Here is a 23,756-nt window from a genome sequence, read left to right on the forward strand (position 1 = left end):
TAAACCTCTTTTAACGAAACCTGTTGGTAAGCTAGCTCCAAAATATTTGATGAGGCAGCCAGTTCTGTTCGACTGGGGATGGTTGAGCGAGCCAAAGCGCACTGAAAATTCAAACAGAAACCGAAACTTTACACTCGAGACTATTTATTTCACTAATGCTTAGCGGAATATTCTGATGAACCTCAACCTAAAGGAGTCGACTGCTCTTCCTGTTGTTATATCAATAAAATTTTGAAAGGAATCAAACGGGGTCCACGATTATAAAATGCTTATTTAAAAAAAAGTCCTAAAATCGTTCAGAATTCCACTGACCCAACTTCCTTGGCTTACTGCGGTTGTCCTTGTCGGTATCTTTAGACAACTCATGCGGCAGCCACCATTTTTACAGTCATATATAGAGAGTATGAGTTCACTTCTCATGAAAGACGCTCTAGGAGACGCAGCACCAGCTGTGTCACCTTAACTTTATCGCGGTCTGGATTTATCCGGAAACTTACGCAATTTAGCACCAACAACTTTTTTCAAGCCTTCTGAAATCAAGACTTCTTACTGTGGTCCGTCACAACAATGACAACAAACAGTATCCTCAGCAATAAATAAAATTATTTTAGGTTAGGTTAAGAGGTCGATACTAACAAGGACATCACTTGGACAGCTTTTAACGTCGGACCGTTCTGGTACCCAAAACTCAGCATGTTGGACAGTGCCCAGTAAGATCGCCTGCTATTGCGGTAAGATGAGCTTTACTAAAGGCATGTAGTTCAGAACATCTTCTGCATTCTAGTCTATCCTAAAAGGATCAGGCAATCGTAAAAAAGCTAGTCGTTGACTAGCATCTACGAGGTACATGCGAGATCCACTGCTCCTGTTCTAGACTCCAATGGAGGTACAACTCGGTCCCAATCCGATAAAATCAGGGGAAGGGCACTCCTTCTGATTTCAAGTAAGGATAGACACCCTTTGAGTAGCTTTAAGCGAACAATTAGCAAGCTCAGCGCTAGTATTATTGTTCTGCTTTTGGAGTATATGTCTACGAAGACCTTAATAGCGGTAGTCCGGTAGCCTAAAGCTAAAATTAGCGGAGAGCGCCTGAAAGAAAACACCCTCTCCAACCTTCCCTCTTAGCACTGACCCACTAACTTCCCCCGCAACTTTTCGCCATTCGCATATCCCATGTGAGCAGAGAAACAGCTGCCACCAGTGACCTCTGCGATGCATTGATCAAAGTTTTCAGGAAGGTAGTTGAGGGAGGAGGGAGATTCGGTGTGTTCTAGCTCGGATCTCATGATATATACAACTTCTCTGAGACTCAGGGCGCACTTCGCAACAATATATCCGCTGGCAATGTCCATGATTGCTATGTTTAAAATTACATTAACAACTCTTGTTGGTGTAGTCCGTAGAACACTGGGAAATGCCGAAAAGAGCTGCTCTTTGAAACGTTAAAGCTTCTTAGCAAATGTTAGAGGACATTATTGTCATTCTCTATTACAAAGAGTTTATTTTCTTTAACAGAAATATATTCAGTTAAGCACCGAGCTTCACAAAATATCATATGATATCGGACTACCTGATTCCATTTAGTATTTTCGAATACTCAATATTGAATTCCAAAAAAACCTACTGGGTTCATGTAGGTTAAATTCAATCATATACTTTTGCTGAATTAAAAACTTCTAAAAATTTTTCATTTTGTCAAACAGTAAGAAAATTATTTTCACTCGAGCACATACCGACCTAGAGCTTCCTTAAAAAATAAAAAAAAAAGAATGACTGTTTCTTATAACGCCGAAGTAGCATCCTGTCGCGGATTTGGTTGCTTTCTCACGCTGTTAAGAAGGTGATGCTCTCAAAAGCAAAAATTTTATTAATTATAAACCAATTCTCTTTACAATCCTTCCGATTTTTCAGATGGCGCGGCAGCATCTACAAGCTCATTTGGCGTGATTTGCTGGCCTTTCTGTTCATTTACTATGTACTCAACTTGATTTATCAATTCGTTTTGAGTGACAGTGCACAGAGGTGAGTGCACAGAATAAAGTACCGATTCCTTTGTAAAAAGGTTGCTTCTTCTTCTCTTTCGGCTTCTGGCAGCAACTTCGAGAATCTCGTGCACTACTGCAACAGTTACGGCTCACTCATACCGCTCTCGTTCGTGCTCGGTTTCTATGTAACAGTTGTGATGCAACGCTGGTGGGATCAATATATGACCATACCGTGGCCCGATCCGATAGCTGTCTTCGTGAGCGCCAACGTGCATGGTCAGGATGAGCGTGCACGCGTTATGCGTCGCACCGTTATGCGCTACGTGTGTCTTTGTCTCACCATTGTGTTCACACAAATCGCGCCACGCGTCAAGAAACGTTTTCCTACGCTCGACCATCTAGTTGAAGCGGGTTTACTGTTGGAGAATGAGAAGCTCGTCATACAAGACTTAAATGTTGCCTTTCCGAAGTACCCAAAATATTGGTTACCGATCGTTTGGGCCGCTAGCATTATAACGCGCGCACGTAAGGAGGGACGCATACGTGATGATTTCTCGGTGAAAACCATTATTGATGCTTTAAATACATTTCGTGGCAACTGTGGCGTCTTGCTGTTCTATGATACCATTTCGGTGCCGCTGGTGTACACGCAAGTCGTCACATTGGCGGTGTATACCTACTTCATTTGCCAGGTGATCGGCCATCAGTGGACTAAGCATGACAATCAGAATTATGTGGATCTCTACTTTCCATTATTCACCACTTTGCAATTCTTCTTCTACATGGGTTGGCTGAAAGTGGCCGAGACGCTGATAAATCCCTTTGGTGAGGATGACGATGACTTTGAGGCGAGTGTTTGATGGCATGAATCAAAAAGGACGTTGATTTTTGGTTATATATTGTATTTGGCCAATAGGTCAACTGGATGATTGATCGCAATCTACAAGTTTCCTATCTCATTGTCGACGAAATGCATCACGAGCATCCCGAATTGGTAAAGGATCAGTATTGGGATGAAGTTTTCCCCAACGAACTTCCCTATCAAGTGGATAGCAAGCGCGAACAGCCACCGGTACAGTCCACCGCTAGATTGGACTTCAACACCAACCAAACGGCGCTCTCACGATCTGAGTCCAAATATGATGGCATGGTAAGTACATTAAGAGAGAGAGAAATAAAGAAAAAAATATGGACATATAAAGAGACAGAGAAAGAAAGAAACAACAGTTACAGAGCGATAAAAAGAGAGCTAAAGAGTAAAAAAAAGATGGAGAGTTCGATTGTCTCTCGACCCGAAAAGTCTACTTAGGAGCCTACTTGTGAACAAATAGGCATTAATAGGACTGTTAGAATATTCCGTAACAAAATTATGGTTTATACTCATGGATCCAGTTTCATGTGGCCTCTGAAAGCCTTCCTTAAGCTTATTGCTTTTAAAAGATAATTGGTCTCACAAGTCCCAAGTAATCTACGGACGCCATATTAATCTCTTATAGTCTGACAACCTAACATATACAGATTTGTCGTTTATTCTAGACCACCAGCACACGAATTGAGGACCGTCCCACAGCGTCGTCTTCGCTCAGCCGCATGACCGACACCAGTTTACGCTTTCGTACGGCTTTGCAAAGATTTCTCTCACGCGAACCCAACGAAAAGGAGAGCAATACATCACAGCCAGATGCCGAGAAGCAAACTTCTGCACAAACTAACGGTTCCGTGCATTCGCTTATCAAATCGCCGACTACAATACGACCTGCCGAGGCGTTGCACATAATCGATGAGAAAATTGATGACATGGATGCTGATAGAACACTAACCGAACACCCGGAGATATCACCGACCAAAGATGTGCGCGAAATATTTCGTGGTGACGCTGAGGAGGGCATACCACCGAGCAGCGTGGAGAGTATCCGTAGGGAAAGTGTCACATCGGCGCAAGTAACATGTAAGTTAGGCACAGCATAAATTTGGTCGAGACTCCACTAAAAAGTCGAAGGGATAGTTCAATTTGAAAGATATTGCTAATGGTATTAATACTTTTCACTTTAGTTGAAGACGTGGAAGAGGATGTCGAGGAGGAGGAGGAGCCCGAAGACGAATTCGAACGTTTGCGTGAAGAGCGCGAACGTGAACGTTTCGAAAGGCAAAAACTGAAGTATGCGCGCGGCATTTCGGCTGCGACCAATCTGAATTTGGACGCTGATTTGACAGGCGTGCCGGCTACGCAATCGCCAACAGCGCGTGGCATGCCGACGACTGAGGAAACCTTCAGTGTACAATCTTTGACCAGGCAGATGACATCACCCATGGCAATTGGAACGGCACAACAGTCGCCACAACCACAACCGGAGCAACAAAAGGATTCAACAACAAAGCGGAAGCCAAAGAGACAGCAGGAGCATGAAGATAATGTTGAAGAGGAGCTCGACGAAGAGGAACAGGACGAAGAACGGAAGTAGCTGAAAGCAAGGCAATTGCTCTGTATGATGAAATTTTATAGCCATTTTCAGCGTTCTACATATTTATATGAATTATTTATTTACTTTATCTATATGAATTAATTTATTACATTACAAAAGCCTTTTCTAATACTTTTACATTCATTATATTGCCAAATTTTGCTGGCTTCCATTAAAATAAATAAAACTTTGCAATAATTCAACACAAAATTAAGTCGCCATTTGGCATCATAGCAGTATACATTTAGGCGCTGCCACATTGACTAAACGAGTTGTAGCCATATTGTGCGCCACAATGACATAACTTTTCCATAAGTTGATGGTCACACAAATATTGCTCATTTTGTTGCCTATGGCCAGTGGCAAATGTGTGATAACGATTACTCTTCATATACCGCAATTGGCAAGAGTTCATTAGGGATGTACATATAGACATATATCTCGATATTGGGCCAACACACAAGCCTCGGAGGTTAATGGCAAAATTATGCGTACGCCATAATGTCTCTAGGGCAGCCAAATGGGTAGAAATCATAAAGTTAAAATCGAAAATTGAGCTACGTAACGCAGACGCAGAGTGTGAGATAGAAAGAGGGAGAAGGAGAGAGGAGGAAGGGTTTTTAGTGCAAGCACAATTCAAAAGTTTGGGAATGCGTACTTGGTAGCAAATTTTTGGGTTTCTCTACTAGAAATAATTAGTTAAAATTGTGCTAGTGAGTTGCAAACTAGGCTTAGACTAGTTTCTAAGGGTGCAGTTATATATAACTTATACAAAAATGTGTATTAAGCACATTCGTTCAGTTCCCACAGATCAGATAAAAGTCTTATTTTACAACATTGATTCTTAATCGTATTGAAATCGAGTTTAAAACTGAAATGCAATTCTGCCGGTTGTTGTTCACACAGTAAATTTGTCTGTGTTTAACTCTGCGGGTTGTTGTCCCGGCAGTAAATTTGGTTGTGTGCATTAATAAAATAGCAATCTGCTGATCATCAGGAAAAATACAAAATGAAGAACACAAGCAAGTATAACAGCTGACCGTTGATAGAGCCGAACGTTGATGGAAAAAACTGGGTTTTCAATTATAGTCTTAATGTAAAGGCTATTAGCCCAGTGCTGTTGGAAAAATCGAATATGGTGAGGGTATAAGCACAGTTTCGAAAACTTCCATTGCATTATCTGAAGAAACAAGACAGATATGGTAAAGTAATCATCGAAGACAGAAGTCCATACACGGATCGCATAATCCTTCGAGAGTCTTTCATTTATCCTCAAAAACCTAACGAGCTCGTTTTGGTCCGAAAGTAACCGGTTAGCCACGTTTTTACCACGTAATACCACCGTTACACTGATACCATGCACATTTTAAACTTTACAGCTTTGCTGCCTGGCAGCAATCAACGCATCCATGCATTAGATAATTCAGTAATGATTTTTGCCATCTGCATTGGAAATGCAATAAATTTTAGTTATTATCCTTGTGAGCATTACACGCTGCATTGCCTGCTCTGACGCTACGGCCGAACTGCATTTGTAGGCATACAAAAACACGGCACCAGTGTGTATATTTACTGGCTGGTGTACGCAAAACTGCGAATCCTTTTAGTGCGCATTTCAAACAGCTTGCCACAATTCACAATTCTGAGTTATTAGCTGAGCATAGCCAGGAAATATGCGTAGTTTATGGTTTAATCAATAATTTCCGGTCAGCTAAAGTTGAGCTGCAGGCAGTCGTAGACCATGCAGACTGCAATCCATTTACAAAACTACAGTTTTATGTCTGCCTGTCGAATTGTAAATGAGTTCCACACAAAATTTATACAGTTACATTTGCTTAGTTCATAATTCATTGCGTGCAGACTGTCTGGCATTTGGATCGCATGGTCAGTGCTGACCGGTGCTAACGTTCAATAAACCAATTACTAACACCATCATTAGAGGTTATGTATGCAGTAAACACCTGTGCTACCAACGTGAGGTTGTGGGTTGTTGGTTTCACAACTACACGACCGTCAAGCCACAAACAGTTGTTTATTTCCGTTATATTTGTAAATTTTATTGTCTGTGCTGATTTGGCTGGTTCATGAGTTGTACTTGGATGGCTACTGCTTTACGTTCTGCTGGGCAGATATTATTCCATATATTCTTCTTTATTGGCGTATGTAGAGTTTGCGTGGTTATAGCTGAGCTTACAACAGCACGCCAGTCGTTCATCCTTTTCACTTGGCGCCAATTGGAGAATCCAAGTGTAGCCGGGTCCTTCTCTAGTCGGTCTTTCCAACGGAGTGGAGGTATTCCTCTTCCTCTACTTCCACAGGCGAGTAATGTGTCGAATACTCTCAGAGCTGGAGTGTTTTCGTCCATTCGGACGACATGATCTAGCCAGCATAGCCGCTATCTCCCGATTTCCTCGTCGTATCCTGTACAGCTAATCGTTCCATCGACTACGGCAAACGCCTTTGCCAAAGTGCAAAGGTCCATAAATCTTCCTCAGAACCTTTCTCTCGAAAACTCGTAATGTCAACTCACCTGATGTTGTCATCGTCTATACCTTTGCACCATATAGCCGGACGGGGATGATGAGTAACTTGTGGAATTTGGTATTTGTTCGTCGAGAAGGAACTTTGCTTTTTAATTGCCTACTCACTTCGAGGTCGCATATAATTATATCCCGAAATCCAACGCAGAATAACTCTTGACAACACATTATTCTGCGTTGGATTTCGAGATGTAATTATATAATCAGGCAGGTTTGCTTTACTTGGAGGTGCAAATGACATTAGGCAATGTTTTCTACGTCGATGGCTGAAAAGAAATATTGTTGTAGTCCACAACGGCGGTCTGAAGGAGTTTATGTATGTACTTCGGAACACTTTTTTTGTTGATTTCCGAGGCATTTTATTGGAAAATTACAGCTGTCGTCTTTTAAAACCGGTTCCTGTCTGATCTGTGAAGATCCAATGTATATGATTTCTAGAACTTACGAGGTCAAGCCTAGCTCTTTCGCTGTTTTCGAAGTGTTTTGTATAGAATTGGTTTTAAAGGATTCAAAGTTTGTGAATAAAGATATCTTTCATTGATTCTTTTTGAACATTGAATTAGACGAACAAGATTTCACCCGACAAAACCAGTCAGCGCCGATTTGTATTTACATGGTCGTCATAACAATTTTAAATATCTTAAGTTCTCTTGCAAAAACTAAACATTCCCGGTCTCGAAACACGGTCTTTTACCATTTTCGAGGCGGTTTTTGAAGCTTTTATCAATGCACACAACCAAATTTACAGCCGGGACAACAACCCGCGGAGTTAAAAACAGCAAAATGTACAATGTGGACAATAATATTAAACTAGCATCAGATTTTCTTACTTTCTTAAATATTATAATTAACCATACTTTCAGCCGTAACAATTTATGTAGTGTTTGGCAGGCCTAAAGCCCACCCATTGAACAGTTGGTATCAAAAAGCGCATAAGGTTTTGAAAACAACTTTTAATGTTGCAAATTAAATAGAAAAATATTTGGGTCTACATTTTTGATGTGAAAATGGCATTTTTATGAGCAGAAAGCGCTTTAGAGCTTAGTAACCGTGCTTGAGAGCTTTAAAGCTTTTTATGCTATAATGATACTTTCCAATATTTTTTATTCATTTACTAAAATTATGTCTTTAATACCAACATATTCTCAACCACGTACTACTGGCCGCATATCACGCACAACCACACCTGCCACGCCCAGTCGGTTGTTCGTCATAAACATAAACACCAATTAAATTACAACCGCTTACTTTATGGTAATAATAACGCTGATGGTGATGATAATGCAAAACACCTGCAAAACCTGTTTATCCTGTGGTCAATTATTTCCACAGTGTCAACACGCGTGACACACACACACACCTACGCACATATACAGATGCGTGCTAGAAGTCGCAATGACAACAAGCGACCGCAGCGAGCAGAACGTGAAAGAGAAACAATGAAAATAGCCTGAGGTAGTGTCAACAACAACTACAAGTTGGTGGCAAGTTGGATGGCAAATATTTACCGTTACTAATGCAGCGCCTTGCAACATACGTGGCATGTTGCATGTGTTCTCAAATCGCGCTCGCTTTAGCACGCTGCTTTGGCGTCTGTGCAACAACTTCATATATTTGTTGTTTTTGCAATGCAAAGCAAACTAAGTTAAACTGCTAGGCATATTGTTGTTGCTGCAGTCTGCTGGTATTTTCATAGTGCGAAAGCGCCACGAAAGTGACTGCTGTGGCTGCTCGACTTGTGTATTTGAGTTTTTGGAGGTTGGAAACATTTGTCGCAGCAGCCGGTGTGGCTTAACGCCATGGCGGTTTGCTAACAAGTTGCAACCAGGTGGTCTTATAGAGATTTTATTATAATGCAACACTCATAAGTCGTGTTTAGGTGCATAAATATTTGAATTAGCGGGATTTTTATGCCCAATCGTATAGGGAGAATAGGTTGGAGTTAGGTGATTGTTAATTATAATGTTCAGCCACTCATAACTGGATATGTACGTAACAGTTTTTGCAGAGCTAGTAAATTATGCCTTTCAGCTTTCCCAAAAAAGAGGTAACAAGTCAATTGAAAATCAGGCCTTTTGAAGAGCAAAAACGTGGCTTGATGACCAGTTGCCGAACACTACCCCAGGAAAATCAACCATCAAGGATGGGAATGCTAAGCTCAGACATGGTGAAATGAACACCGAAGACGGTGAACGCTGGGGATGCCCAAAAGAGGTTGTTAACGACGAAAACATCAAAAAAGTCCACAAAATAATTTTGGATGGTTTGGTGGAGAGTTTGGAGATGCACAAGTGTAATAAACCCAAGTTTTTGCATCGACATGTGAAACTGGGAAGCATGGACTCCGAAGTGCAACCATAGTCATCCGAATCCATTGCGAAGAACTCCAAAGAGTGGAAAATTTCAACAATCGGCTGGCAAGGTTATAGCGTCTGTATTTTGGAATGAAAAAGGAAAAACCATCAGCAGCAATTATTACATAGCATTATTGGACCATTTGAAGAACGAAATCGCCGAAAACCGGCCGCATTTAAAGAAAAAGAGAGTGCTGTTTCACCAAGACAATGCACCGTGACACAAGTCAGAGAAAACGATGACAAAAATCCATGAATTGGGATTCGAGTTGCTTCCGCATTCACTGCATTCTCCAGATCTGTACCCCAGCGACTATATTCTCTTCTCAGATCTCAAAAGAATGCTTGCTGGGTAGAAATTTTGAATGAATGAAGAGGTGATCGGTGAAACTGAAGCCTATTTTGAAACAAAGGCTAATTCTTACTACAGAAATGGTTTCAAAAAGATGGAGAGTCGCTGTAATCAGTGAAACTATGAGTGTTGAATAAAAAAAAAAAATATTTTTGTAAAAATAATTTATTTTACAGTGATAAGCCGGAGACTTTTCGATAAATCTGTTGAGAAGTCAAACATAGCTGTTCAAATGCGAATACACAGCTCTTCGAGTAGAAGTCACGTCTCAATTTATCCGCTCCTAGCCAACATCTTTGTATTTGTTAGAGTTCCAGTAATTTATAATGGAAATATAACTACTTCATCGGTACAATTTCTTACAAGTAAGTACTTTTTGTCTACGCCAGCAAAGAAGAAGAAGAAGATGAACAAGAAGAAGAACTTTATCCTTCCATTATTTGTTTGCCCGTACCAACCCGCTATACTTCTTCTGTACATATTTTACTCTTTTATGAAGCAGTTTTTTCTGAAGCTCAAAGAATATTTATCTTATGAAAATTTAAGTTTAGATTTTGGGAATATTAAAAAATGTTTTAATGATAAAAACAAAGACCTCAAGGAGAGTGGTCATAAATCATTTATTCTTCCAGCAGAATAGCCGATTATAAAGCTGCAGTCTCCTAATAAAAATATATATAATAATATGAGAGAAGCAAAATTAGCGAACTACATAGGTTTTAAACCAACGACAAACAAACAAAGTTCGTTAAGTAAGAAGGTGACAGGAAAGGGTATTTGAGGACTATTGCAGTCAGTTCAACTCTTAAGATTGGAATTTTTTAAGATTTTAGAGACTTTAGTTGAAAAATTTCCATTAGTAGTCATTTATAGGAAGTTCATAAGTTTTTAGGCACTCTAAAGTTATGGTACATATATCAGCGGCAGCAGCTTTAGTATACTAAAAACCCGATAATTTCACCGATATTTTCACCGAATGTTGATTTCATCCAAAATATGACTCTTTTTTTAGCCAAATAGTTATTTATTGAATGTTTTTACATAATTTAAGGCTAACAATAGGTTGTAGAATCTGAATAACAATTATTTGTCGCTTTGGTTAATTAATATTTAGCTAGAACGTTGCTCATTAAAACACTGGCAGTTCTGTCCACTGAAGACGTGTTCGGATGAGTGCATATATTATTATATAATAATAAATTTCGATCCACACTATATGTAAATATGCATGCATACACCACATTATTTCATGCCAATGAACTTTTAATTTCATTTTTACTGCAAACCACTTAGCATACATTAAGGCGCAAAACATTCAGTAGCAAGTAAGTGAAAGCTAACATTGGTTTATTTTCTTTGGAAGCACACATATGAGTCACCATATGCATAAAATATGTGTTTGTAACACCAGTGTACGGTGTGTGTGCGTATATACACATAAAAGTGTGTATGTATATATGCATGTATGCTTTAGTTGGCTAACAGCACATGGAAGTCAGCTGCCGTGATGCGTGTTATTATTTTTCCGCGTCGTAGCATAAAACTTCGACTTGCCACACGCACCACACAGGCACATGCGTGAGCGTTCTGCATGTGTGTAATTTGTTTGGGGAATCCAGCGCACGAATAACAACTGACTGCACAAACACACATGTGCTTACCACATTTCTAACACAGCCACAACACACAGTGTTGCATTTACGCATACAAATGCTAAGTATATGCAAATTAGTTAGGTCTCGCAGGAATGTACTTAAGCATTCGGAGTTGGAAACGCTTGAACCAACAAGCACACATACACTTTTCTCTGTATGTATAGTACATACATATGTGAAAGTGTTTGTGAACAGTCACGCAAAAATATTTTGCTAAGAAAACAATGCCAGGCGGAATGAGCGAAGTTTTACGAAATTAAAATGTCATCAAGTGCCGTGAGAGCGCGCTGGGAGTGTTGAGTTTTCAATATTTTTTTCGCTATTTTGGCAGGTTTATTTACTTTTAGCGATAAGAAATAGCAATGGTTGGTATGGCATTTCAATGAAAAAAAGTTCGATAAAAATTTCTCTTTATGTGTGTGTATTCAAATGTTTTCTCTCAGTAACCATTAATCATTGTACGCATTTATGCAGCAAGCTTGCACATATTCTTTAGCCAAAATCACGAGGGTGCTGACACTGATGGAATTTCTAACATATATGTATGTGTGTGTATATGTACATATGTATGTGTTTATAGAAGCTTACACACACATTGAAATTCCAATAAATATGACTCATTACAACTAAATAAATATATACATATACATACATATGTCTCAAAGGATATTCAAATTAGTTGCTTATTATTTGGAAAATTATTTTGTGTTTTGAGAATTGGTATTTGGAAAGATTAAAAGTGAAAACGCAGGCATAAACATATATGTACATATTTCATTTAATATTTTTATGCTCGGCTGCAAGCAACTGAACTGAAATGATTTTGAAGAGCCTTATGGAATTCCTTGTGCATAAAAGTAGTTATATGCATGAGTTTTTATTTAATATTGCTCAAAATTGCATATAAAATTAAGCTGTAAACTTTTACAAATTAAAAAAAAAAAAACAGAGTTACCACATGTTTTCAATTTAAAATTGTTAATATTCATGAGTTTCCTTTTAATATTGTTTAAAACTGCAAATAAAATTAAACTGTAAGTTTTTACAAATTAAAAAAAACAGTGTTGCCACCTATTTTCAATTTACATAAATTTTATATTTAATATTTTTTGCATCAGGGAAGTTCAAAAGAACTTTTATGTTTTTTGTGTTACATACATACATACATACATATGTAGTTACCACATACATATTTACAAAAGATATGATAAAAAAATAAATAACAATAAATATTTTCGTTTGAATAAAAAAGCGCATAATATTAGGATAAGCCGGCATGCGTATTATCGAAAAAAAGGGTTGCCATATAATTTGAATATTAATTAACTTTTTTAGTATATTTTGTATAAAGGAGATGTTTCTTAAAAAAAGTAAATAAATGTATGTATATATTTTTTTAAGCAATGGAGTTGCCATATCTTTATTAAAAAAATTAAAACAAATTTGAATGAAATAACCCGAAGTTACAAAAAAAAATAATGACACTCTCAAAAAAAAATTTTTTAAGCAATCGAGTTGCCATATTTTAGCAAAATAAATAAACTCAAAGTAATAAACCACTCACTCACTTATCTATCAATCAACCACTCAAAATTATGTTCAATGCATTTAATAAGCACTTTCCTGTATTTTTGCCCACATAACACTGGGCGACGGGGCGTATACGTAACATGAATTTAAATCTTTATTTGACCGCTTCGAATGCAATTCACTCTGCAATAAGTGGTTAATTAACAAGCAATAAAGTGAGCTGTTTTGTTTCTATTGTTAGAACGGTGCACAGCAACAAAAACAAAAATGACAACAGCAGCAACAAAAAGCCACGACAACAACAATGTCAAGTGCTGCATGCACTTTAACGGCATAGTGTTATTAGCAATAATTATATTGTGCAGCAAGCAGCTGTGCCACACATGTGTTGCAGCGCAGGACAATGCAATAACAAGAAAACAATTACGCGCAATAACAATAGCAACAACAACAACAAGAATAATAGCAGCAACAATAGCAGTAACAGCAACATCACAGCAATTGACTGCATCGGTCGCAGCTGTTAACAGAACACTGCAACGGGAAGCAGTTACATGTTCATGCATGTGTGTGTGTGGCACAGCAGTTAACGCCATTACCATCACTTATGGTTCGTTAAGTCCAAAAGCCATTGCCGGCGCAAAATACATGCACCAGCAGCAGCAACTGTTACTAACTGTATAAATATATATTTTATTATATACTATATGTATGCAGTTATATATTGTGTTGTTGTTAATGTTATTAACTAAATGCACATACAAACACTCAACAAGCAATTCAAACGCGGTGGCAGGTGTAGCAAATGCAATACAGTTTGTATGGGGGCTACATGCTACAGTCATGCGATCTGAACAAAAGTTCTGTTCATTGTACCGTTGACTTGGGCAATAGGCTGTAAGAAAGTTTGCGACGATATCTTGCCAAATAAAAAAGTTTTCCATACAAGGGCTTCAATTTGATCAATCAGTTTGTATGGCAGCTATATGCTATAGTCATCCGATATCAGCAATTTGCTCGGGGATTGTACTGTTGCCTTGGATATAAATATACATATGTAAATTTTCGTGAAGATATCTTATCAAATATAAAAGTTTCCTTACAAGAACTTGCTTTTTATCGTTCAATTTGTACTGCAGCCACGTCTTAGTGGTCCGATATCGACCATTCCGACAAATAATCAGCGTGTTGTAAAGAAGAAGACAATTGCAACAGACCGATATTTCAAAAACTAAAGCATTAGTTCGCAGTTTGGAATTCAGCTTTCGGTTACATTGTATTTCTACCAAATCTTCTCTAGTATTCATATCAAACTATTCTTTATTCCAATTAGAGTTAGCTTTAGCTTAGAGCTAACTTTAGGAAGTTAGGTTAGAGCACTCACTTTGAGAGGGTCAAGAACAATTAACCGAGCATAGCTTTTGTTCAACAGACGATTAAGCGTTGATGATGAGTCAATCGAAAAAACGTTCCACTAAACCTCCAATAGCTGTCTTTCAATAACATGGAGAACCACTAGATAACAGAGGAGAATATCTTCTTATTTATAGGATGATAAAACAGATTTAAACAAAATCAACGCCCTTTTAAAGTATAAAAGTCACAGATCCCACAAACGCAAATAAATTTACTAAATAAAGATCATCCACATATTTCGATCTTATCCAAGACACTGGAATATTCTAGCTAAGACACAAATCTTTCAACAGAAACATTATGAAATCGGAACATATGTATTAAATTTTTAACCAGTAGATGGCGCTCTTGAAACAAACGGAAGATTGAAAACCGACGGCTTTCAAACACAAATTGGTTTTCATTTTTTAATAAAAATATGTACAAGTAAAGCATGTAATTGAAATAGAACTCGAACTAAAAATATAAGTATACAACAGGGAGTTATCAACCGTTTCTTTTGCGCTATTTTTCCTGCTTGTCCGGCTCATCACGCGTTTTCTTCTGCTCAGCCGCCCCAGCGACACGTGACTTACTACCGGCACCGCTGCTGCTGCTACTCTTTGCGCTCGGCGTGGCACTGCGTTGATCACTCGATTTCGGCTGTAGCATTTGCGCTGGTATCGGTATAGTCGGTGGCGCTGCTAAATTCAAACCCGAGGCAATCAAAGCAGGCAACAGATCAGCTGTGGCACTTGTGGCAGTGTAAACATTTTGCATAATGCGCTGACGTTGTCGTTCCTGGCGTTGACGCTCACGCTCTTCACGCAACAAATCGAAATCGTCCTTCTCTCTTCCATCCGCGCCCTCATCTTCATACGTGAGTGATTCAGCAGCGCTCGTTTGAGAACGCAACTGTTCGGGTGGCAGAAGCATGCTTTTTGAATCAACTTCGCCGCCGACATCGGTCAACCATGAGAGACGCGCAGCGCCGGAATACTTATTTGTGGCCAAATGCCTTTCATAATCGGATGTGGAATGCGGTATGTGTTCGCCCAGTGAGACGGAGCTTGTAGAGAGCCGCAAACGGCTGTTGTTAGTTTGAGTATCCTCCTTGCTGATTAGACGCTTCAATACCGCGTTGATCCGTGAGACGCTGCTATGCATGCTAGAGTTGGTGGCCATGTTGTCGCGACGCTTCCAAACGAAATGTGCGGCGCCATCCGACTACAAAGTGGAATTTGGTACGGATTAGACCTCTATCTTCTAGAAACTCCTAAATTCTCCTGACATTTATTTGCGAACTTCAGACACTTCTAGAAGCAACTACCGAGACTAAACACACACCAGTAATACCGTTCTTATGACAGTCGGATTTTAGTAGCCGGAAGAGACCCGGAACTTCGTCCGGCTAAAGACAATCAGCTCGGCAAAATTGCGAATCCGGATTAATGATCAGAATTCTTAAGAGGAAACCGGACATCCAAATATGTCACCCAGCGAATTAGACCGAGTCCTACTTCAAAACACTTTGGAAAGACCTCATTCTATAAATGTTGCTGGCAACTTCTAATTGACCCGTGAAGAGATGAGCTTTCGATACCCCAACTCGATATATCAGACTATGCAAAAACGGAAAACATTCCGATCAAGTTTGGGCTCAGGAAGGTCAACCCACAGTTACTCTGCTCTGGGGTCTAGCTGATTTACAAACTCAATTTGTATTCGTGCGATATGGTCTAACCCCGCAGAAAATTTCTAACGAGACTACTGCTCCCTTCTCTCCGAAATATTGATATTTTGATCGACCCTTTTAACTTAACAACTAACGTGGTTTAAGAAAATAAATCTGTAAACCCACTTTAACCTAACATAACCTCAAATAGCACCCTATAATTGCTAGATCTATGGAAATTCCTATTATTGAACTCCTTTCTCTACAAAAAAGCCCAAACAACTTTCAATACCTTGCCGACATCAGTGAAATCTGTAGTGACCTTGTGATAGTCCTCTGGATATGGCAGACCGCCAGGCAAAACTTCATCCCAGTACTGATCTTTCACCAATTCGGGATGCTCGTGATGCATTTCATCGACAATAAAGTAGGAGACTTGCAAGTTGCGATCAATCATCCAATTCACCTAACCAACAAGTGAAGAATTTGTACGCAATCTCAATATAATCACACCAGCTCACCTCAAAGTCATCATCATCTTCACCGAACGGATTCATCAGCGACTCTGCCACCTTTAGCCAACCCATATAGAAGAAAAATTGCAGCGTTGTAAAAATAGGAAAATAATAGTCAACCCAATCGTAGTGCCCATCAGGGTCCGCCTCTCTAGGCATCCACTGTTGGCCAATCAGCGCCGCCAAGAAGTATGAATACACCGCCAGCGTTACCACTTGTGTATAAACCAAAGGAATTGGCACCGAATCGAAATGCAATATAACGGCACATTTGTTACGAAACGCGTCCAACTGATCGAAAATAGTTTTCAACGCGACATCGTCACGTATGCGACCCTCCTTACGTGCACGCGATACAATGCTGGCCGCCCAGACGAGCGGCACCCAATGTTTGCGATGCTTCGGTGATTTTTCATCCATAGCTATTAGCACATCCTTCTCATTCTCGGTCAACAGACCGGCATCTACCAACGAGTCCATTGTGGGAAAGCGTTTCTTGACACTCGGCGCCACCATCGTAAAAATCATGGTTAGACAGAGGCAGACATAACGCATGACGGTGCGACGCATTATGCGACCACGTTCATCCTGTCCGACAAAGAGCGTACTCACGTAGACGGCAAGTGGATCAGGCCATGGCACAGTAATGTATTGAGTCCACCAGCGATTCATGACAACCGCAATATAGAAGCCGAGCACAAACGAGAGCGGTATGAGTGTGCTCGAGCTGTGACAGTAATGCACAAGCAGTTCAAAGAGGCTGGGGAGTTAAGAAATTTTATTACAGTGAGGTTAGCATAGAGTACTATCAAGTACTCTTGAAAACTGTAGGTTTAAGTGGCGATAGTATGAGTTTAACTGGCTAAGCTTAAGCTAAGATCATAGTGAATCAAGTGCTTCAGTGCGAATTTTAGGTTAAAACTTTTATATTCCTCTAATTTTTTTGGTGCAGAATCGCTCTTTGCTCCACTATGTTCCCAGCCTAACAATAGTATGACTTGTTAATTTCAGCCTTCGCTCCTTTTTCGTTAATTCGTTTTTAAGTATTTCTGCTCACCGTTGTTGTTCCGGTCCCATCATAAAACGATAAGTAATACCCAGAGCATAATATAACACCAAAAATACGGCTAAGTCCCTCCAAATAATTTTATAAATGCTACCACGCCAGCGGGCCAATAGTTTCAAGAAGCAATTGAAGTTGCTGGTCGCGACTTGCGCTTGATATGAGACCGTCATATTAATATGAGAATTGTAAACAAATATTTCTTCCTTGAATAAAATTTTTCGTTTGTTCTAAATAAAATATTTTGCTCGTAAAAAATTTTCTGAATGAATATTTTTCGTTTTTTTAGACAAGCTGAAAAACAACTGAACGATCGTTTTAAAATGGAATACTCCAAAGTTTATAAATTTTTAGCATACATATATCGATTTCGTTTTCGAATGATCCGAATAAATAATTCTGGAGGTGATCGATTTAGATACGCAGACAAAAATGAAAGAGGTCGAAATACGTGTATATAAAGAGCTTGAGAAGCTCGCCGACAAGGGTAGTGTTCGAAAAATCTACAAAAAGATAGGCAACTAACGGAAGGTTTCAAGAGAGATCATTTAATGTCTGTCGTCCAGAGCATACTAAAGTTATAGAGGTAACACTTTTCCAGCCTGCTGTACGGCAGTAGAGTGTAACATCTGGAGATGCAAACCCAATTTCCCAATAGACGACGGTGGGATAGATATTGCATAACTCGACAATGAATAGGTTTAATTAGCAATTACTCGCCTAAGAACAACGAAGTGACAGGAGCCGATGGATCGTCGAAGTCGAGCTATTCAAATACGGCGGCGAAAAACTGACAAGGTGCAGTCATCAGCAACACCAAAAGCTCCGTCAGGATTGAGAAGGAACTCTCCAAGCCGTTTGATACCAAGCGAGGTTTCAGACAAGGAGACTCCCTATCATGCGACATCTTCAATCTACTCTTGAAGAAAATAATTCGAGCTGCAGAACTAAATATGGAAGATACAATCTTCTGTAAGAATGGACTGCTGGCAGTTATAATAGATAATTTCGTTTATCTTGGGACCAGTATTAACAGCAATCACTCTTGCCTACATGGGATACTTTGGACTGGGTGGGCAATTGAGAAGTAAAGTCCTCTCTCGACGAACAAAGACCAAACTCTACAAGACGCTCATCATTCCCATCTTGATATGCGGAGGCATGGAAAATGTCTACGCCAGTAAAGAAGAAAAAGATCGATTTAGCTGGAGATGGAAAGCCTATTTAACTTATTGTGGATGAAGTTTCAAGCACTTTTCTTAAAACTGAATCCGGAAGATACTTCTATATTGTGCTCTGTTTCAATAAATCTGAGACCGTGATTGCCATCTCACTCTACTATAAAACCAATTATGAACTATAGTAGATTCTATCTCTGGGTAAGACCTCGAGGTGCCGAGTAGACCATCTTTAGTACATTTTACGCTTGACAAGAAGGTTTTTTTCAACGAATTATATTTTGATAGATGGCAGATGATTTTTGTTGGCAAGATTGCAATTCACAATAGACACTATAGAGAAGCTCGAATGGTCTCTTCTGAGATCAAATTATGTCAGTATATAAAAGTCGCTTGGACAGGGTGAACTACCCTGAAGTTAGCATGTATTCCACCATAGTGAGAGGTTTGCTGCGAAAGATTATATTTGGAAGATATTGAACAGGAGGACAATGCAGCATAAGTTCTTTTGTGGGTCTTTGTGATAAAGCCGGTTCTCTAGAGCTCAACACTCATCTGGAGTTTAAAGATATTACCTGTCAATGGCGATCACCTTTGTGGAAAGAATAGAATATATATTCTTATAGAAACCCTTGGCTATATAATTATTTTGATTTTATATAGAAAACTATTCACAACTCGTTTGAGAAGTTTAGGACGTAGCTTCAGCTCGAATGAAATGAATGAAATATCGAAAAAAGGCTGTATGGCACCTAATATTAGGTAAATTACTTAATTTCTTCAATTGCCTTACAAATCCTCCTTATTTTGTGGATCCCTTCCATGCTTTTGTGCATTGATTTGCATGTGATTGGCTACCCTTTCATTACTGTTCATTTCACGCTCTTTCCAATTGTTGCCGCCACAGATTTGCGTAATTTCTAATTTACCACACTGATTTGCATTGTACCCCTGCCAGCTGCATATGGAAAAGGTATAGTGAGTGTCATGCTGCAAAAACGCGCCACCGCGGCACTTGCCACACTGACGAAATAATATTATGCCAAGTATTTGGTGTAGCGAGAGTGAGTGCGGACTGAGCGGCTGTGTGACAAGTTCTCTTTCAAATGTCCTTCAAAAATTAGCATAATGCCCGCAATTGTTGCCACAAACACAGACATATTATATATATATGTATGGTATGTTAAAGGTGTCGCATTTACACATTTACAAACATATACAACTACAACAACTCGTTAGTTGCCACATTTTACTGCCGCATTGCGGACATTATAGCCACGTCTTGTTGCGACTCTTGCAGAAAATTTCGCTCAAACGCAAGCAACAATGAGCTGTTAAAATGTTGCTTGCGCTTTTGAGTGCGTTGGACTGATATACATATATACACAGATCTTTATATATATACGATTTTAACAAGCAGATATATTAGTTTGTCTGTAGGCACCTGCGCTTGTGTCATTTTACGACTTTTCAACGCCGCCATTTTCACGCTTCTGGCGCTGCTCACCCTTTTCTCTTTCTATCACTTTTGCTCTCCCTATCTCTCTTTCTCTCTACCCCTCTCTCTATCTCCCTCTAGCTCGCCGCATTTCGGTCAACATTTCCATTTCTATTTCACTGTGTCAACAGAAAATTTTATGTAAACTAAATTTTATGCTGATAGTTTTCATACTATTTTATTAGCATACGCTCAGGCGTGCTTGCATATTTCCTCACTCGAGTGTGTGTGCGCGTTTGCTTGTATGAATATGTGATTAGTAATCCTTTAGCGCAGTCTCTTGTGTAATCATAAAATTTTGGTTGTAAAATTTGGGTCACACTGACCACAAAACTTACACAAACACACACATACACATACACACACACGCACAGTATGTATCATATTAACAATTCAAGCCGCAAGCCCGCTGGGACAGTCACACACACACACACATACACATATCATGTATGCAAATAAAAGCTACCAATGCTATAAATGTCGTTTTTATGTTATGCTAATGAACTTTTACTTTTATTGATATTGTTTTACACGCATTCATTAGTAGATATGCTAATATGAAATCTGTGCATGTGACGAAGCGTTTTACACGGTCACTAACACACATATTGGTGTTTTATAGTCATCAAGACTTGCTGTTTGCTGCTTAGGTATAAACACGGGCATGCTTAGCGCTCCTGTTGGTGGCGTTGACGGCATTGGGGCCCTTACTTTCAAGATGAATACAAATTTATGTTTTAACAAATGTGTCTTCTCCGCGGGGATCTCAGCAAACGTATGTTGCACATAAAAGGACAATTTGAATGCCGAATGTTATGCAACACACGAGTGTCGTAAAAATCACATTATTTTAGTGTGATGTGTCACATGGCAGCACAAAGAGTTAAGATGGCCATTATTATTTATGTTTTAAGGGGGTTACAAGGCGCCGTGACACTACATGGGGAATAGGTGTGAATTTGGAACATGGAAATTAGATACAGGTTGATGGAGCCTTAAAGAAATTCAAAAGCGACGCTTACATTTTTTCGCCCTGAGACAGTTCAAAAGCTTCTGCAGAAAAAGCTTGGACACTGCTTCTAAAAGACACTACAGACTAGAGAGAAAGAACTAGAAAATACAAAGATAAATATGATATACGGCAAAAGATAAGCGTAAGGATAAAGATAAAACACATATAAATGTATTATAAGTCTTAGTCTTAGTCTAAATCGAAGTCTAAGTCTAAGTCCAAGTCTAAGTCTAAGTCTAAGTTAAGTCTAAGTCTAAGTCTAAGTCTAAGTCTAAGTAAGTCTAAAGCTATGTCTAAGTATAAGTCAAAGTGAAAAGGCGAAACATTCCCTCCCCAGAATTTTGTGCTGGGTTTGGTACCCGTCACGTAAAAAACACTATCAATGAAAAGAAGAAAACAGCCTCGGATGAGAGACCACCCATTTGATGACGACTCCTGCAAACTTGTTAAGGATTACGATCTACGTGCATGCACCTGGAATGTCCGGTCCCTTAATTGGGAAGATGCCGCTGCCCAGCTGGTTGATGTCGCCGTTAGAATCGAGGTTGACATCATCGCCGTCTAAGAAATGCGATGGGCGGGACAAGAACTGAGACGATTAGGTCCTTGTGGCATTATAAAGAAGCGCAAATTCGGTGTGAGATTCTGTTGACAACGGTTGGTAAATTCAACCTCCACGACGAAACATCCCCATATGCGTTGAGGCTGGTCGACTTCGCCGGGGCCCGAAATATGGTTATCTGTACTACCAGATTCCGGATTCCAGGATCGAAAAGCCACTAATTAGATCGATCATGTTGTGATAGACGGAAGACATGTCTCCAGTGTTTTAGACGTGCGTAGGCTCCGATGACTTAACATTGACTCTTGTTGCAGCCAAACGACGCACCCGCCCTTATGCAGCAAAAAAAGCAAGTCAACAAACACAAGGAAGGTTCGACGTCGAGAAGCAGCAATCACAGCAGAAAGCTGACCGAGAACACTCATCAGCAACTCGGCAACTAAGGGAACTGTGGGACGGTAATCCAAGCTCTTTACGAACAGCTGCAAACGAAACCATTGGTTTTCGGAATAGCTGGTACGATGAGAAGTGCGGTCTCACAGTGGAGTGACAACAGACTGCCTACCTCGCAACTTTATAATCGACCACAACACGTGCGGGATAAGATACATACCGAGAGTTGAAAAGGGAAGCAAGACGCATTTTCAGACAAAAAAGCGAGAGGCCGAAATGCGTTGGTACAAAGAGCTTGGAGCATACTCTTGCAGAATCCCCAAAGTTAATCTAGTCACTGAAGCTCAGAGCATACTAAAATTGTGGAGGGATCATTTCTCCAACCTGCGCAATGGCACTGAAAGCATAACTCCAGGAGATGATGTAGCTGATTCCCCAATCGCTGACGATGGAGCCGCTAGTGTATACTGGCAACAGTAATATGTCGCTTTTACTAATACCTTTTTAATATATTTTGTAACTTCAACTTGCCACATCTTCCGATACCTTCAATCAACGTGGCAACCTTCAAACTTTTAAACAAATCGAAATACCAACTATAGTATCTGCAATTCTACAAAAGCAACAAGAATTAAATCTAAAATTTACATCAACAACAACACACTTTGTTAAGTTGAATTTGAGGAATATCAAAGACTTTGTTGCCTCGCAGCAACTTAGCTTTTATTTGCCAACTTGAAATCTGCTACTTTCGACCGTCATTCGGTTGCTTGCGCCATAACGATACACCGGTGTGGCAACACACACAGCTATTTACAGTATCAACGGCACTATACCACCGACTCCGACTCGCGTGCGTGGGACGGACGACCCACAGGCTAATAATCGTAATTGACAGTGATGCCAATTTGAACTTTGCCATGAATACGCCACGCAGACAATTACACAAATATAGCCACACACACACACACGGAAAATTAAACACACAAAGACTGCGAAACAAAAATCTTCGCTTTCCATACCCCCGCACTCATCACGTCAAGTCGACGCCGCCAAACTATACGCTTTTCTTGAATAACTGTCAACATTGGCGCTGCGCCGTGTTGCCCCCTCCTCCCGTCAGAAAAGAAAAACAAAGCAAGCACGCCAACAAGTTGAAACTCATTTGCTTCCGAACTTGCGTCAATTGACAATTGTCTTGAAGGACAAACCAAACTGTGAATTTCGTAACGGACAATAATTGTGACAATGACAATGGAGCAACGCTTGGCGCCGCCGCCGACGGTCGGACGTGAGCGCCGAGCGCAGCTTCAGGACAGGATATTGTAGCGTTGATCAGAAACTTTTGTCGTTTTCGTCTTCTAATTGCTTGACAAAATGAATTTGCATATTAATTTTGTAGCAGCGGAGTGTGCGCCGGCACTCAGTCGAGATTGGAGAGCTTGATATTGAGTGGTGGGTGGTATAAATTAGTAATGGCGCCAATTGGCGCGCAAAGCTTGTGAGTGGGGCGGAAGGTTGGCAGTCTTAATATATAAAGGCGTTCATGGTATCGCTGTTGAATTGTTTGCTAACTCTGACACATTT

At 39.8% G+C, this 23,756-nt stretch overlaps 2 protein-coding genes across 2 annotated transcripts; one reads left to right on the forward strand and one right to left on the reverse strand.

Moving 5' to 3' along the window:
• Positions 1–547: 547 nt before the first annotated feature.
• LOC126763521 (bestrophin-2-like) lies at positions 548–4,642 on the forward strand. The gene is made up of 6 exons (XM_050481086.1): positions 548–1,840; positions 1,912–2,022; positions 2,095–2,833; positions 2,902–3,135; positions 3,522–3,933; positions 4,038–4,642. Exons 1-6 carry the CDS (start codon positions 1,770–1,772, stop codon positions 4,445–4,447), a joined length of 1,977 nt encoding a protein of 658 aa, XP_050337043.1. The 5' UTR covers positions 548–1,769; the 3' UTR covers positions 4,448–4,642.
• A 10,156-nt stretch (positions 4,643–14,798) lies between these two features.
• Positions 14,799–17,699, reverse strand: LOC126762845 (bestrophin-4). Its single transcript, XM_050479887.1, has 4 exons — positions 17,521–17,699; positions 16,470–17,223; positions 16,241–16,414; positions 14,799–15,500 (listed from the first exon to the last, which is right to left on the reverse strand). Exons 1-4 carry the CDS (start codon positions 17,697–17,699, stop codon positions 14,799–14,801), a joined length of 1,809 nt encoding a protein of 602 aa, XP_050335844.1.
• Between the last annotated feature and the right edge of the window lie 6,057 nt (positions 17,700–23,756).

Source organism: Bactrocera neohumeralis, chromosome 6 (genome assembly GCF_024586455.1).
Source record: "Bactrocera neohumeralis isolate Rockhampton chromosome 6, APGP_CSIRO_Bneo_wtdbg2-racon-allhic-juicebox.fasta_v2, whole genome shotgun sequence".
Classification (NCBI taxonomy): domain Eukaryota; kingdom Metazoa; phylum Arthropoda; class Insecta; order Diptera; family Tephritidae; genus Bactrocera; species Bactrocera neohumeralis.